Raw genomic sequence first — 13,321 nt, 5'->3', positions numbered from 1 at the left:
GATTAAACCATGCAAGGGGACAATAAGTAAATACGCCAAACACATTCTAGGAAAGGTTGTGAAATAAGTGAAAACTGAGAAGTGTTCCAATAACAGCTGAGTCATCAACGTAACAGCTGCACTATGTATAATATTCCTTTTAGTCACCTCTTACAACAGGCAAGGAAATGTCGCAGGTCTATTCTAGACCCTGTCACAGCAGGAAGGGTGGGAGCTGTTATGATGGTGATGGTGATGGTGGTGATGATGATGATGATGATGATGATGATGATATGTTGCTGTGGTCACACAACAGCAAATTCTTTGGTGGCTGTTCTAACCTGCAATGAAACCAGTGTGGTGAAATTGCAGAAAATGATGAAAACTGTAACTGCATGGAAAACCACAAATAATGCCCTAAGCATGCACGCGCATGCATGTGTGCACCCCCACGCGCACACACACACACACACACACACACACACACACACACACACAAAATCTTATCTTATCAGCTAAAAAATGAGGCCAGATCCCCACTGAAATTCGCTTCTGCTCTCCCATAACAATAAAAATGTGGCATACAATAAACTGCACACTGCAGGCATCACAAACTGGTGGATCCTCTTGCCAGAATAGGCAGCCATGTGTTAAAAGGACAGTGCCCGTTCATAAATGGACCAGGATCACTTTATCCTGTCCGAGTGAGATATGTCAAGGCCAGATAGTTGGCATTGTTAACCGCAGCTTATTGTCCCTACTGCTAGCCACTCTTCTCCCCCATCATTGTGTGGCTCTCTGACCCAACAGTGAAATTACTATCTGTAGGTTAATGGCACATTGTGTTATGCCACATTCCCTATGGGCCTCCTAGGCAATTTGGTCTGCCTATTCATTTCCCCAAATTCCCAGATACCCAGCCGAATGGTACATGTTTGCCCACCTCTGAAGGACGTACAGATCATCATTTACTAGCTGGATCTACTTCTCTGTTGGTTACATGTCCTGTAATGAGTTTAGGACGACACTAAATAAACTGGAGCAGATGAGAAACTGTTTTCCCTAAAGATACCTCATCTACTTGAGTGGCTTCAGGATCCCAAAGAGCTCTGCACTAAACACAGCGTATTCAAGGGAAAGGTGAATCCTAAAGACACATTCAGGGGGCACAGCACTAGTATAATTTACCTACCTTCCATTAGGTCATCCCCTTGGTTTTCTCTTACCTCCTTGGAGTGAGCAAAGAATTTACTTCAACTATCCACCACACATTCATCTTGTTAAATGTACCACGAAACTCAATTTTATTTTCATTACAATATTTCCACCATCCACTCCAGTCTGCTCCCTGATAAACATGTTTGATTTCCTTCATCTTCTATCAATTCCCAAACACACAGCTCACTATTGCACTCTAAGTGACCTTCCCTTTTTCACATTCCTTGTAGGCTTTCCTTTTTGGGCACATCAAAATCTTAATCTTAGCATTGAAAACCTTATTTAGTTCATCCCACATAGTGAATTTTTTATTCTATTTCTTTTTCAGTCCACCCAATAATTTTCTTCCACTGCTCTAACTTACTAACTGGTTCTGTTAATTTTGTTATAAATTATTTTAGTCCTTTCGTAACGCATTTCTGGCCAGCTTTCTAACTTGCTAAATCAATTCTTCGAATTGATGTTGAAATTTATTTGCACTAAAAGCAAATATTACAGTGCCATCAGCAAACTGTGACTGGTTCCTGGATTTTTCATTGACCCGTATTCTTTGTTCATCTGTACAGTATAAAATGCTGAAAACTTGTTCTAAGGCAGCTGAGAATTGTATGATAATACTGGCCCTCCTTCAATTTTGAATTTCTCACTACCTTGAGTAAGTCTAATGTAAGCTGTACTACTAGTATTTAAACATACTAACATATGTTGAATAGAGAACTCATTTGTTGAAGACTGTTTGTAGAGATGTTGTTGAAACTGAGTTGGCAATTTATGCTAGTCACACACCCACATTTACAACTTACAATATTGCAAAAGGATATTGCCAAAGTTTTGTTTTATTAAATGTCAATCCTTAATGGATTTCAGTATGAGATTGCCTGGTGGCATGGCAAATATTCCAATTCATTCCATGTAGCCAGGACCATGTAACTGCTGCCACAGCTTCCTTTATGCAGTCTTTCAGGCTCTGAGACTGTTGGTCTTAACCTGGTAGGCCCTGTTTTTGTCATAATCCTATCAGAAAAAGCTCCTGTTCACTGGAAGATACTTTTGTGGTAGTTGTGGAAGGACATGTTGTTCCAGCATATCCAGGTATCAAATTCCAGTCACTGTTGGTTCCACAAATGATCCAACCACGATGTTACATATTAAAAAGCCCATATGTTGATTTTGGGGGTGTCCCTCTCCAGTGCACACATGACGTGGATTCTCACTGCCTCATATTCTACATTGTGTCTGTTTACAGCTCTACTACCGCAAAATGTTGCTTCATCAGGGAAGCACACTTGTTGGAGATAGTTGCATAACTCATCAATCTTTTGTAGCATTTCTAATGTGGAGTTCATATGTACAACTCAGTCACACAGTTTTCTTGTGTGAATAATCTGAATCAAGTATATTGTTAGACACATTTTTGCAATAAATAACACATCGTGCAGTGTTGAACACAGAACCTGTAACTGCAAATTAATATCACAAAAAGCTCTATGCTTCTTTCAAGTGCTTCTCTAATGTGGTCAACTTCCCCCCCAAGGCCCTTGGTCTTCCAGGAGATTTTACACACGACAGACTACTTGTGGTTTTCAGTCAATTGTTCCAGAATTGAATCCTTTTCCTCATATGTGGTTGACACCTGTATCAGATTCTAAAACAACACTGTACAGATCCAAGAGACACTGTACAGATCTAAGAGACTGCAACAATCCAAACACATTGAATCTGCCCTTCCACTGTTACCATTTTAACTGTGTACATAAATTAGTATACGAAATATTTAACTTTTATTTTGGATACCTATCAAACAGATGCCCATTATTATTGTTGTGCATTTTAAAACCAATCATAATTATCAAATTAAATAAGCAAATAACTAACCAATCAATTCTATTTCCAATAAGAATTTTGAAGGACTAAATCTTCACCATCAAGTGGATTTATTTAAAGTCAGTGTGACTGAGATAGTTTGCTGGTCCAATTCTTTGGGCATCTGTATAGAAGCAGACACAAAAATAAATATTTTAGTACATCAAACTGAAAGCTTTACAGTCATGTGGCTGATTTCGCTGCTTAATTAAATAGTGGCATAAATCCCATTCATTGATCACAGCTGTATTTTGATTCATTCCTACAATACGCACTTCACTTTCCATCAACTGACATTTATAGATCATTTAACAAGTGCAAAAAACCTCTAATAATATAGGATTATCAAAAGGAAAGTTCAGTTGTGGTAACTATAGAATTATGAGACAACTGTTGGCAAGTATGTACCTCCATGAGGTGAAGTTTCAATGCTGCTACTTTTCAGAACTAGAAGAACTTTCCCAGGAGAGGAGAGTTATCTTTCTCTCCTCTCCAAGAAGGGAACTATTAGTTCCAAAAGCTAGGATAGTATAGACACAGTTTTGTGTGTACCTAGAAACATAGTGATTAAAATAAAAATCAGAAGAGGAGGAGGAGGAGGAGGAGGAGGAGGAGGAGGAGGAAGAAATAAGGTGCAAGGCTATCAAAGTCTCAGTCCTGGAGAAAGGCATGATGGAAGGATATGATGGAGTGTGTGGAGTGTGTTAACAAAAATGAACACTGGCTGGCTGCAGGAACAATTAGTTCAAATGGCTCCAAGCACTTTGGGACTTAACATCTGAGGTCATCAGCCCCTAGACTTAGAACTACTTAAACCTAACCAGCCTAGGGACATCACACACATCCGTGCCCAAGGCAGGATTCAAACCTGCGACCAAAGCAGCCACATGGTTCCGGACTCAGAACTACTCAGCCACAGCGGCCGGCTGCAGGAACAATTAGGATAGTTACAGTTTTGCACAGGGTGGGCATGACAAATATCCTGTAAAATAATACTACACACCTTCTCTGAAACAGATAGTTCAGAATCCCACTCCTCATGATGGAAATATACAGGATCTAGTGGCAACAAATAGACCTGACCTATTTGGGATGTCCATGTTGAAATTGGGATCAGAGACCATGAGACAGCTGTAGCAACAATAATTACTAATTTACAAAGGGTAACCAAAACTTTTAGAAAGAGATATTTGTTAATCAAACTACACAAACAGGCAGCAGTACCATCATATCACAATAAGGAATTTCACGCATATAGCTCCAGACCTGAGCTTGTTAAAGAGCTAAGACGTACATTTAAAAGAATAATTGTCAATACACTGGATAGGTGTGTATCCACTACAATAGTTTATGGTGGGAAAAACCCTCCATGGCACACAGCCACTGTAAAGAAGCTTCTAAAGAAACAGAAACTACTAAATACTATGCATAAAACAAAGCATAGAGCTATAAACAGAGAGATGCTGAATGAAACACAACTGGCTGTCACGAAGGCAATGTGTGAAGGCTTAAACCATTAGCTTACAAGAATATTATCTTAAGATCTTTCAAAAAATGCAAAGAAATTTTTGGTTGTACGTGACCAGACTCTCTGGATGATACAGGGACGGAAAATGAGGGTAGCAAAATAAAAGCAGAACACAACCCGCTATACATGGTGACAATAGAGGCCGTTGGCAAACTGCATCCCTTCATTCATCTGCCATGTTAAACCCTGAAAATAGGCCCAGAAGTATCCATCAATGAGGCAGCTATTTAGGCCTGTGTATGAGCTCCAGAAAGTAGTTCCATCGCAGCCGGAAACCAGAAGACCTTCATATATGCCTTATCAGAGACTCGGCTGCTGTGTATGATGGCACACCATCTCCACAACCATGGGACTCTTAAGTGTTTAGTGATGTGCCAACTGGGACTTGGAATCATTTGTACTACTGACTAACAAGAGGGTGTCAGACATGAAGTTTTCTACCATTATCGGACTCATAAATTTTCATTACTGTTGGACTCCTGAGACTTCAGCAAGTCAAGAACCTACTCCCTTCATCAGAAAAGTTGAACAGTTTAAAAAATAGAAAATTGCACTTACCAAGTAGTGATTCTAGCTCTTATTGAAGTAGTCCCTTTGGCTATCTGTACAAGTTGGCAACGTTTATGGAGGTATTAGAAGACAGCAGCGAAATTTTCAACTGTCATGCTTGTAAGCTCGTTTTTCACAGCCAGTTGGATGTTTATACAATATCTTTATGAAACAAGAAAAAATCACAAGGTGAGAGGTCGGGTGAATATGGCAGAAGTGGGATGACAATAACAAAATTTCTATCCAGATACTCAGTAACAGACAAAGCAGTATGGGGTCTTGCATTGTCATGCAGTAAGAAAAAGTCCTGAGAACACCACAAATCAAGGCGACGACACTGAAATGCTTGTCGCAGATGTTTCAAGACATCGATGTAAAGGGTTTGGTCCACTGTTTGACCTGGAGGAACACACTCGTGGTAAACTAATCCTTTACTATCAAAGAATACAACTGGCACTGTCTTTGTTTTTTAAGGTTGACATTTGACTTTTTTTCAAGGCTGGTGAACCATGCTCCACCATTCAGTACTTTTGACGCCCCATGTGAAGGTCATGCTGGAAGCACAGGCAACCAGCTTGGGGATTTTCTTGCACTGAATCCCTGCCTTAACAAAACCTTCTGTGCCACTCGAGAACAACACAACTTCTTGAGAGTGCCTCGCCTGCATATGCTTGCTTAATCATTGGTTGCATACATACAAGGTTACATTAAAATAACATTTGTTCCCTTTTAGTACTGCAAACTCAGAAATAAAAAAATTAAAAAAACTTGTCCTGGAACTTTTCTGGCAAAGGGAGTACAAAAGATTTCGTCAAGTATTTGTTCTTTCTATAAACTGAAGTTGGGTGGAGACTTGTTTTCTAGAACTCAGCTGAGGAAAGCTTCTTTTCTATTCAAGTTATAGTTCTGTTTTTCTATTTAAGTTAAAGTTATGAATACTACATTATTTGGTCACTTAAAATGATTGATTATTTCAAGCATTGTGGAATTTAATTAGTTTATTTTGTGTACTTGGAACTTTAAACTAATTTCACTGGTGAATTTTGTTTTTGAACACTTATGTTCCACCACTCACATGAACTTGGAAGTGTTGGAACTGTGTTTATCAATATATTTGTGTGATTGTCACTACTTGTCTTCTTTTGTCGATGTCTCCCTAGAACGCGGAACAATAGCTCAAAGGACAGACGGAGCTCATATCATATCTTATACAGAATTTACAGTTGAGTTTCCCCTATCTATTAACCATGATCTGGTACAGGTCGTTCAAATAAGAAGCTATGCCCAATAGTTGGAACGAAGCCCATACCACATACCTCAACAAGAAGGGTAGCAGAAGTGATCCACGAAACTACAGTCCAACTTCCTTAACATCTATCAACAGCAGGATCTTGACAAATGTTCTCAGTTCAAACAAAATTAAATATCTCAAACAAAATGACCTCCATGTGAATGGAATAAATTCCGGACACAATGGTTGTGCAAAACCAACTTGTGCTCTCCTCGCTTGACATCCTGAGAGCCATGGATCATAGCAATAAGATGGGTGCAGTATCTACTGACTTTGAAAAAGCAGTTAGCTCAGTGGTGCCCAGTAGTACAGCTTCACTTAGTATCAAAAATGTGATCACATGGGATACCAAGTGAAAATTTAACTGCACTGAGGTTTTCTCAGCAGTGAGGACATAGCATGTTATGTTGGATGGAGAGTCATTGGTACATGCAGAAATCACTTAAGTCATGTCCCAGGGAAGTATGCTCGGATCCTTGTCATTCAGATTAAGGACCTAGCAGCCCAATATTAATAGTAACCTTTTGATCTTTGCAAATCATGTAACTGTCTATAACGAAGTGTTATCTGAAAACAAGCTGGACGAATATCCAGCAACTCTTAGTAAGATTTCAAAGCGGTGAAAAGATTGGCAATTTGCTTAAGTGTTCATAAATGTAAAATTGTGCACTTCAAAACATGAAAAAACACAATATCTTATGAGAATGATACCAATCAGTCACAAGTGCATTATGTCAACTCATAAATATATCAGGGTATCACAATTTGCATAGATACTAAATGAAACACTCAAATAGGCTTAATCGTAGGTAAAGCATGTGGTAGACTTCAATTCATCGGTAGAACACTATAAAAATGCAATCAGCCAACGAAATACTCCCACGACCCATCCTGGGATATTGCTAAAGCGAGTGGACTCCTTACCAAATAGTACTGACAATACTCAAAGAAGGATACTCAGAAATGTCAGAGGTTTCTTTGACCCATTCATGTTACTCAAATCTCATCCTGGGATATTGCTTAAAGTTCTTTATCAAATACAGGGTGAAGCAAATAAAAGTGGCCCAGACGAGTGGATCCGATTGGACGTGAATGTGTGCATATAACTACAACCGTGATGTGCAAAACACGTATTCATCCACCACATGATCCACACTGATTCAGATCATAGTGCACGCAACATCAGTGCGAGTGGAGCAGTGAAAAGGGGGCAATGGTACTCACAGCAAAGCAGTATGAAAATTTCTGGTCAGTTGTTAGCTGAGAAGTGTAAAGGTGTCAAAGTGCCAGAAAGACTGCCTGCAATGCCTCGTCTGAAAATGTGTCAAGACAGGATCTAAATGTGCCCACACACCAGGATCCAAAAGTACCAACGGATGGAAAGTGGTCGCTTTTAACATCTCCTATAGTCAGGTTAGTACTGTATTCCCTTTCCTCTGCTGTCTTTCTTTGTACTCTGTTCACCAGGCAACTTTTATTTGCCCCATCCTGTACAGCTAACAGGGGATATAGAACATATACAAAGAAGGAAAACCAGAAAGGATACAGATTTCTTTTACCCAAGGGCAAGTACTATGGAAATGCTGAAAAAACTGTACCGGCAGACACTACGACAGACACAAACTACACACTCAAAACCCACTTTCAAAGTTTCAAAAACCAGCTTCAAGTGACGCATCTAGGAATGATCTATGTATCATGCCCATAGTGATGGCAAAGACAGGGTCAGATTAATGAGTGATTACAATGTGCACCATACATGAACAGAATGGGGACAAAAGCCTTAATAATAGTTGCAATAAAAAGTTCCCTCTCACTGACACAGTGATTTGCAGAGCACAGAAGGAGATTTGTATTTAATCTTCTGTCAACCAAGGGAATGTCCAGTAAGCAGATAGTGTGCGCCAGCATACGATTCAGTGGTAGCAGAAGATTGTAATAGATTGTCTAATAGCGCGTCTCAAACACATGTGGGTCATTCCATATGAAGTGGTCCAGTGATGGTTGCTTGCCCATTTTTAAATATTTTAATTTTTTTTATATATATGATTGCCTTATATTTGAGAAGTTCAAAACAGTTTTTTAAAATAATTTATCTTGCACCTTTACTGGATGGCAGCCATTTTTATTTGTAGGTGTGCTGCAATTTTTCAGTCTGGAGACATAAGCGAAAATTTTAATCTCTCTGCACTGGATTAACTTACAACATTGCAATTGGCATGATTGTTTTTCGAAAAGTATCCTCTACAACACTGCCTATTACACAAAATACACTAAAGTCAAAAATAAACAGTCAAAATGACCTCCAGACTTTGGTATCCAAATTTTCAAAAATCCACTTTTTGGGCCCAAAAATAACAAACAAGGAGTGATTTATGAGACACTATATTTTTTCCTATAGTTAGATATCAGACACTACTAGCCTCATATAGAGCAAGAGTACTTACAAATGTTTCCTTAATTTTTTTTGTGTGTTTTTGAAATTTGAAAATTTTCATTTTTTGTGAAGTTTGGGGTTGGTTTTCCCAGGTGGGACTGAACATAAGAATATGATTTTTGCACCATTTGTACACCTATATGATAGCAAACTACTGTAAAAATTTCAACATTGATATCTGTCTGTGAACGAAGATATGAATTTTTGAAAATGAGGAAATAATTCACATTACTTTACAACTGGTCTTACGGCTGTTGCCTATTTAAATGGTTTATTGTTTCATTGTAATAAAATTTAATTGTGACATATATTTAGTTAACACTATCACCCAATATTCATTTGGTTTATTTATTTTTAATAATGCAATATTAAACAACAGGAGCTTTCACTTTTTGTTCTATGGTAATAAAATGCCCATTTACATTTAGGTTTATTGTCAATGAAGAAGTACATTATTGCTGGGTGTGGCATTGTTGTAGTCAGTTTGTTCTGAAACCTCTGTTAGAGTGGATGTACATACTTCGAGAATGTAGTATGTCTTATGTGCATTGTTCTGCGTGTAATTTGTAATTCATTTTGAGAGATTAACTGGAACACAATAACATGGATCAACAGTGCTCTGTTGGACAGATACCAAGTGAAGTGTGTGACAAAACAGTTTACAGTTCAGTTTCAAAAAACTTGAAAACTGTCAATGACTTTGATGAAGCTACACAAACTTTGTTTAAATTTCGAGTAAGTTATTCTGTAACATCAGTGTGTGACGATCATGAGAAGAAATATATTCTGAAGTACAACCACATTTTTGGAAGAAAGTTCTGTGATCCTCTATTTAATAAAGGTTTGAGGGAAATAAAACTTCATTTGTTCTTGTTATGTGAGAGCGAAACAGCTTCCCAAGTGAAACATAATGTGATCCCTGAAAATACCCTGTGCCCAAATTGTTACTCAAAAATATTTGTTGTGAATCCAGAACCAGAATCATGTAACCTTGTTAATGACAATTAATATTCCTAATGATGAAGCTGTTGGCATATTGGATTTTGCTTGTTCTAAGTTAGACGTATCTCCTGCTTCGAAAATAATAAAATTAAGTAGCAGAAGAAGAAAAGTAGCTGTTGAAAATAAGATACAACAAATTTCAGACAAAATTAGAAGAGACTTGGCATCATGCTTTAATAATACAGATACCAACATTATTTCTAAAGAAGAAGACCTACACCAGCATCATCTGACAATAAATATTTGAGCTTAATAGAGAAATTACAAATTAGATGTTCAGTGACATCTAAAGTGGAAAAAGTTAAAATTTCGAGTTTGCTCCCTGACTCATGGTCAAGAGAAAAAATAGTTCATGAATTCAATGTTTCTCATTGTTTGGTTAAACTAACCCGAAAATTAGTGAAAGAGCAAGGCACTCTTCCAGTTTTAGGAAAGAAGAAAGGAGTAGGTCTAAGTGAAGAAACAAATAGATCCAGCAGTTTTTTGAAGATGATGAAAACAGTAGAATATGCCCAAGTTGCAAAGATACCAAAAGAGTTGTTATAAATGGAGTTAAAGTAACAAAACAGAAACGACTAGTGCTGTCAAATTTTAACTGAACTTTATGTAGCTTTCAAAAATTCTCATCCTGAATGTAAAATTGGAAGGTCGAAATTTTGTGGCCTCGGCCCTAAGTGGTGTATTTTGGCTGGATCCTCAGGGACACCCACCGTATTTGTTTATAGCATCAAAATGTCAAACTGACGATTTCAGGTGCAAAATTCAGTTATCTTAACTACAAAGAGTTACTAGATTTAATGGTCTGTGACACTAACAGTTATAACTGCATGATGAGTTTGTGGAATAAATGCCCTGGTAAGGAAACAGTTACTGAATTGTTTCACGAATATGATGAGGAAATGCCAGACAGTATTACCTTCAAGCAGTGGCTGAGAACTGACAGGGCAGGAATGATAACAGTGGTTAAATCTCAGGAAGAGTACTTGGAATCTTTAATTGATAACATACAAAAACTCAGAAGTCACCGCTAGGTTTCTAAAATTCAAAGTAAGTTTTTGAAGGACAAAAAAGACAACTTCATGAAACTGAATGCATAGTGTTAGCTGATTTTGCAGAAAATTTTACACTTGTGATTCAGGATGCAATACTAGAGTACCACTGGGTCAATGACCAGTGTAGCCATTTATTCTCTACTTTAAAAATGAGATGAAGCTTGCAGTTCTTCAATTTGCATACTAAGGGACTACTTGGAACATAACACTTTGGCTGTACATGTGTTTCAAAAGTATGTTATAAATTACATAACAGAAAATTTTCCCAATGTTGAGAAGCTGATATACTTTTCAGATGGAAGTGGTAGTCAGTATAAGAACAAAAAGAATCCTTCAAATCTGTGCAACCACAAAGTAGACTTTGGGTTGGAGGCTGAATGGCCCTTTTTTTGCATCTTGCCGTGGTAAAAATGCTTGTGATGGAGTAGGAGGTACAACAAAACATGAAGTAAGTAAAGCCAGCCTACAAAGACCAACCACAGACCAAATTCTCACAGTACAGGACATGTATGTCTTTTGCAAGTATAATATTAAAGGCATTACCTATTTTCTGATCAAGAAAGATGAAAGGGTTCTGCATATGAAAACAACACTTCAAACCAGATTTGAGAACTATAACAATAAAAGGAACAAGACATTTCCACAAATTCCTTGGAATTGCAGAAAACTTAAGTTCGATGCTATGTAACATCAGAAACCGAAATTTATTAGGATCATTGGGCCAGTAAAATTACATCTATGTCTTTAATGTTGAATGACATAGTGGCATATGTGAACAGTGGTGGCTTGCAGAGGTTGAAAGAGTAAGTTTGGAAAACAATGATGTTTTTGCGCATTTTTACCATCCTGCTGGTCCAAGAACATCATTCAAGAAATCTAGTGACAAAGTTTGGATACCAATGAAAAATGTTTTAAGGAAACTTTCAGGGCTTGAACTTACCACAACTAAGAGGTCTTATTCTCGATCACAGAAGCTGTCTGAAGAAATAAGTGTTCTTAACATTCACCACCAGGTTTAGGAACAATCGCATCTCGAAGGATATTAATTGAAAATATTTATTTTAAGTATGTCAAAATAATATAAATGTTAATTTCAGTGATGTTTCCACTTTTTTATATATTTCAGTACCTTACTTCAATAATAATTGATTATATCCCACCAATTTCACACATATATAGGCAACAGCCATAAGATCAGTTGTAGAGTAATGTGAATTATCTCCTCATTTTCAAAAATTCATATCTTTGTTCACAATCAGATATCAATGTTGAAATTTTTACAGTACATTGCTATCATATAGGTGTACAAACAGTGCAAAAATCGTATTTTTATATTCAGTCCCACCCGAGATAACCAACCCCAAAATTCACAAAAAATGAAAATTTTCAAATTTCAAAAATTCATAAAAAATTAAGGAAACATTTTTATGTGTTCTTGCTCTATATGAGGCTAGCAGTGTATGATGTCTAACTACAGGAAAAAATAGACTCTCATAGATCACTCTGTTTGTTATTTTTGGGCCCAAAAAATGGATTTTTAAAAATTTGGATACCAAACTTTGGAGGCCATTTTGCCTGGTTATTTTTGAATTTAGGGTATTTAGTGTAATAGACAATGTTGTACAGGACACTTTCCTAAAAACAACTGTGTAAACTGCAATGCTGTAACTTAACCCAGTGCAGAGATATTCATATTTTTGCTAACATCTCTAAACCGAAACATCGTTGCACGATTACAAACGAAAATGGCCGCCATTCAAAACAGGTGAAAGATAAAACTTTCTTAAAAACTGTTTTGAACTTCTCAATTATAGGGTAATCACATATAAAAAAATTAAAATATTTAAAAATGGTCAAGCAACCAACTTAATTTTTATTTGACCACTTCATTTGGATTGACCCAAGTGCCAAAGTGAAATAATGTAAATGAGGGAATGAGGGGAGGGGGGGGAGAGGGGAGAGGGAGGGAGGCGGGGAGAGGGGGAGAGAGAGAGAGAGAGCGAGAGAGAGAGAGAGAGAGAGAGAGAGAGAGAGAGAGAGAGAGAGAATGTGATAAAGGAAACAAAATCTGGTAGTAAAGATGGCTAACACTCAGCACACTTGTAGCAATGTCTACACACTGTCTCCTTACTGGACATAACTAAGGTTAAGGTGGTCAATAAAAAATACATGAACGTGACTGAGGGGTCAATAAAAAATAAATGTGTGTGACTAAAAATATGGGTCAAATCCAGGCAGGCATACATGACAATTCAGTGAAAATACAAAAATTAATAACATGTGAAAGTAGCCCAAAACAAAATTCTTACCTCAGCTGCCACAGCAGTAGTATTCATATCATTCTGATAACCACCATGTGAACTCCCTAAATGGACAATAAAACAGTAAACAATAACTCACAA

At 37.4% G+C, this 13,321-nt stretch overlaps 1 protein-coding gene across 4 annotated transcripts in view; it reads right to left on the bottom strand.

Annotated features, from left to right (window-relative positions):
- LOC126354374 (tudor domain-containing 6-like) overlaps nt 1-13,321 on the bottom strand; it is a 195,681-nt gene that overhangs the window by 117,561 nt on the left and 64,799 nt on the right. For all 4 annotated transcript variants that reach the window (XM_050003965.1, XM_050003968.1, XM_050003967.1 and 1 more), the window contains one exon: nt 13,229-13,284. In XM_050003965.1, the coding sequence (XP_049859922.1) occupies nt 13,229-13,284 (56 nt within the window). The remainder of the gene's footprint in view (nt 1-13,228; nt 13,285-13,321) is intronic.

This window comes from Schistocerca gregaria, chromosome 3 (assembly GCF_023897955.1).
Source record: "Schistocerca gregaria isolate iqSchGreg1 chromosome 3, iqSchGreg1.2, whole genome shotgun sequence".
NCBI classification, from domain to species: Eukaryota; Metazoa; Arthropoda; class Insecta; order Orthoptera; family Acrididae; genus Schistocerca; species Schistocerca gregaria.
The sequence above is the reverse complement of the archived record's forward strand: the minus strand, read 5'-3'. Positions and strand labels throughout refer to the sequence as shown.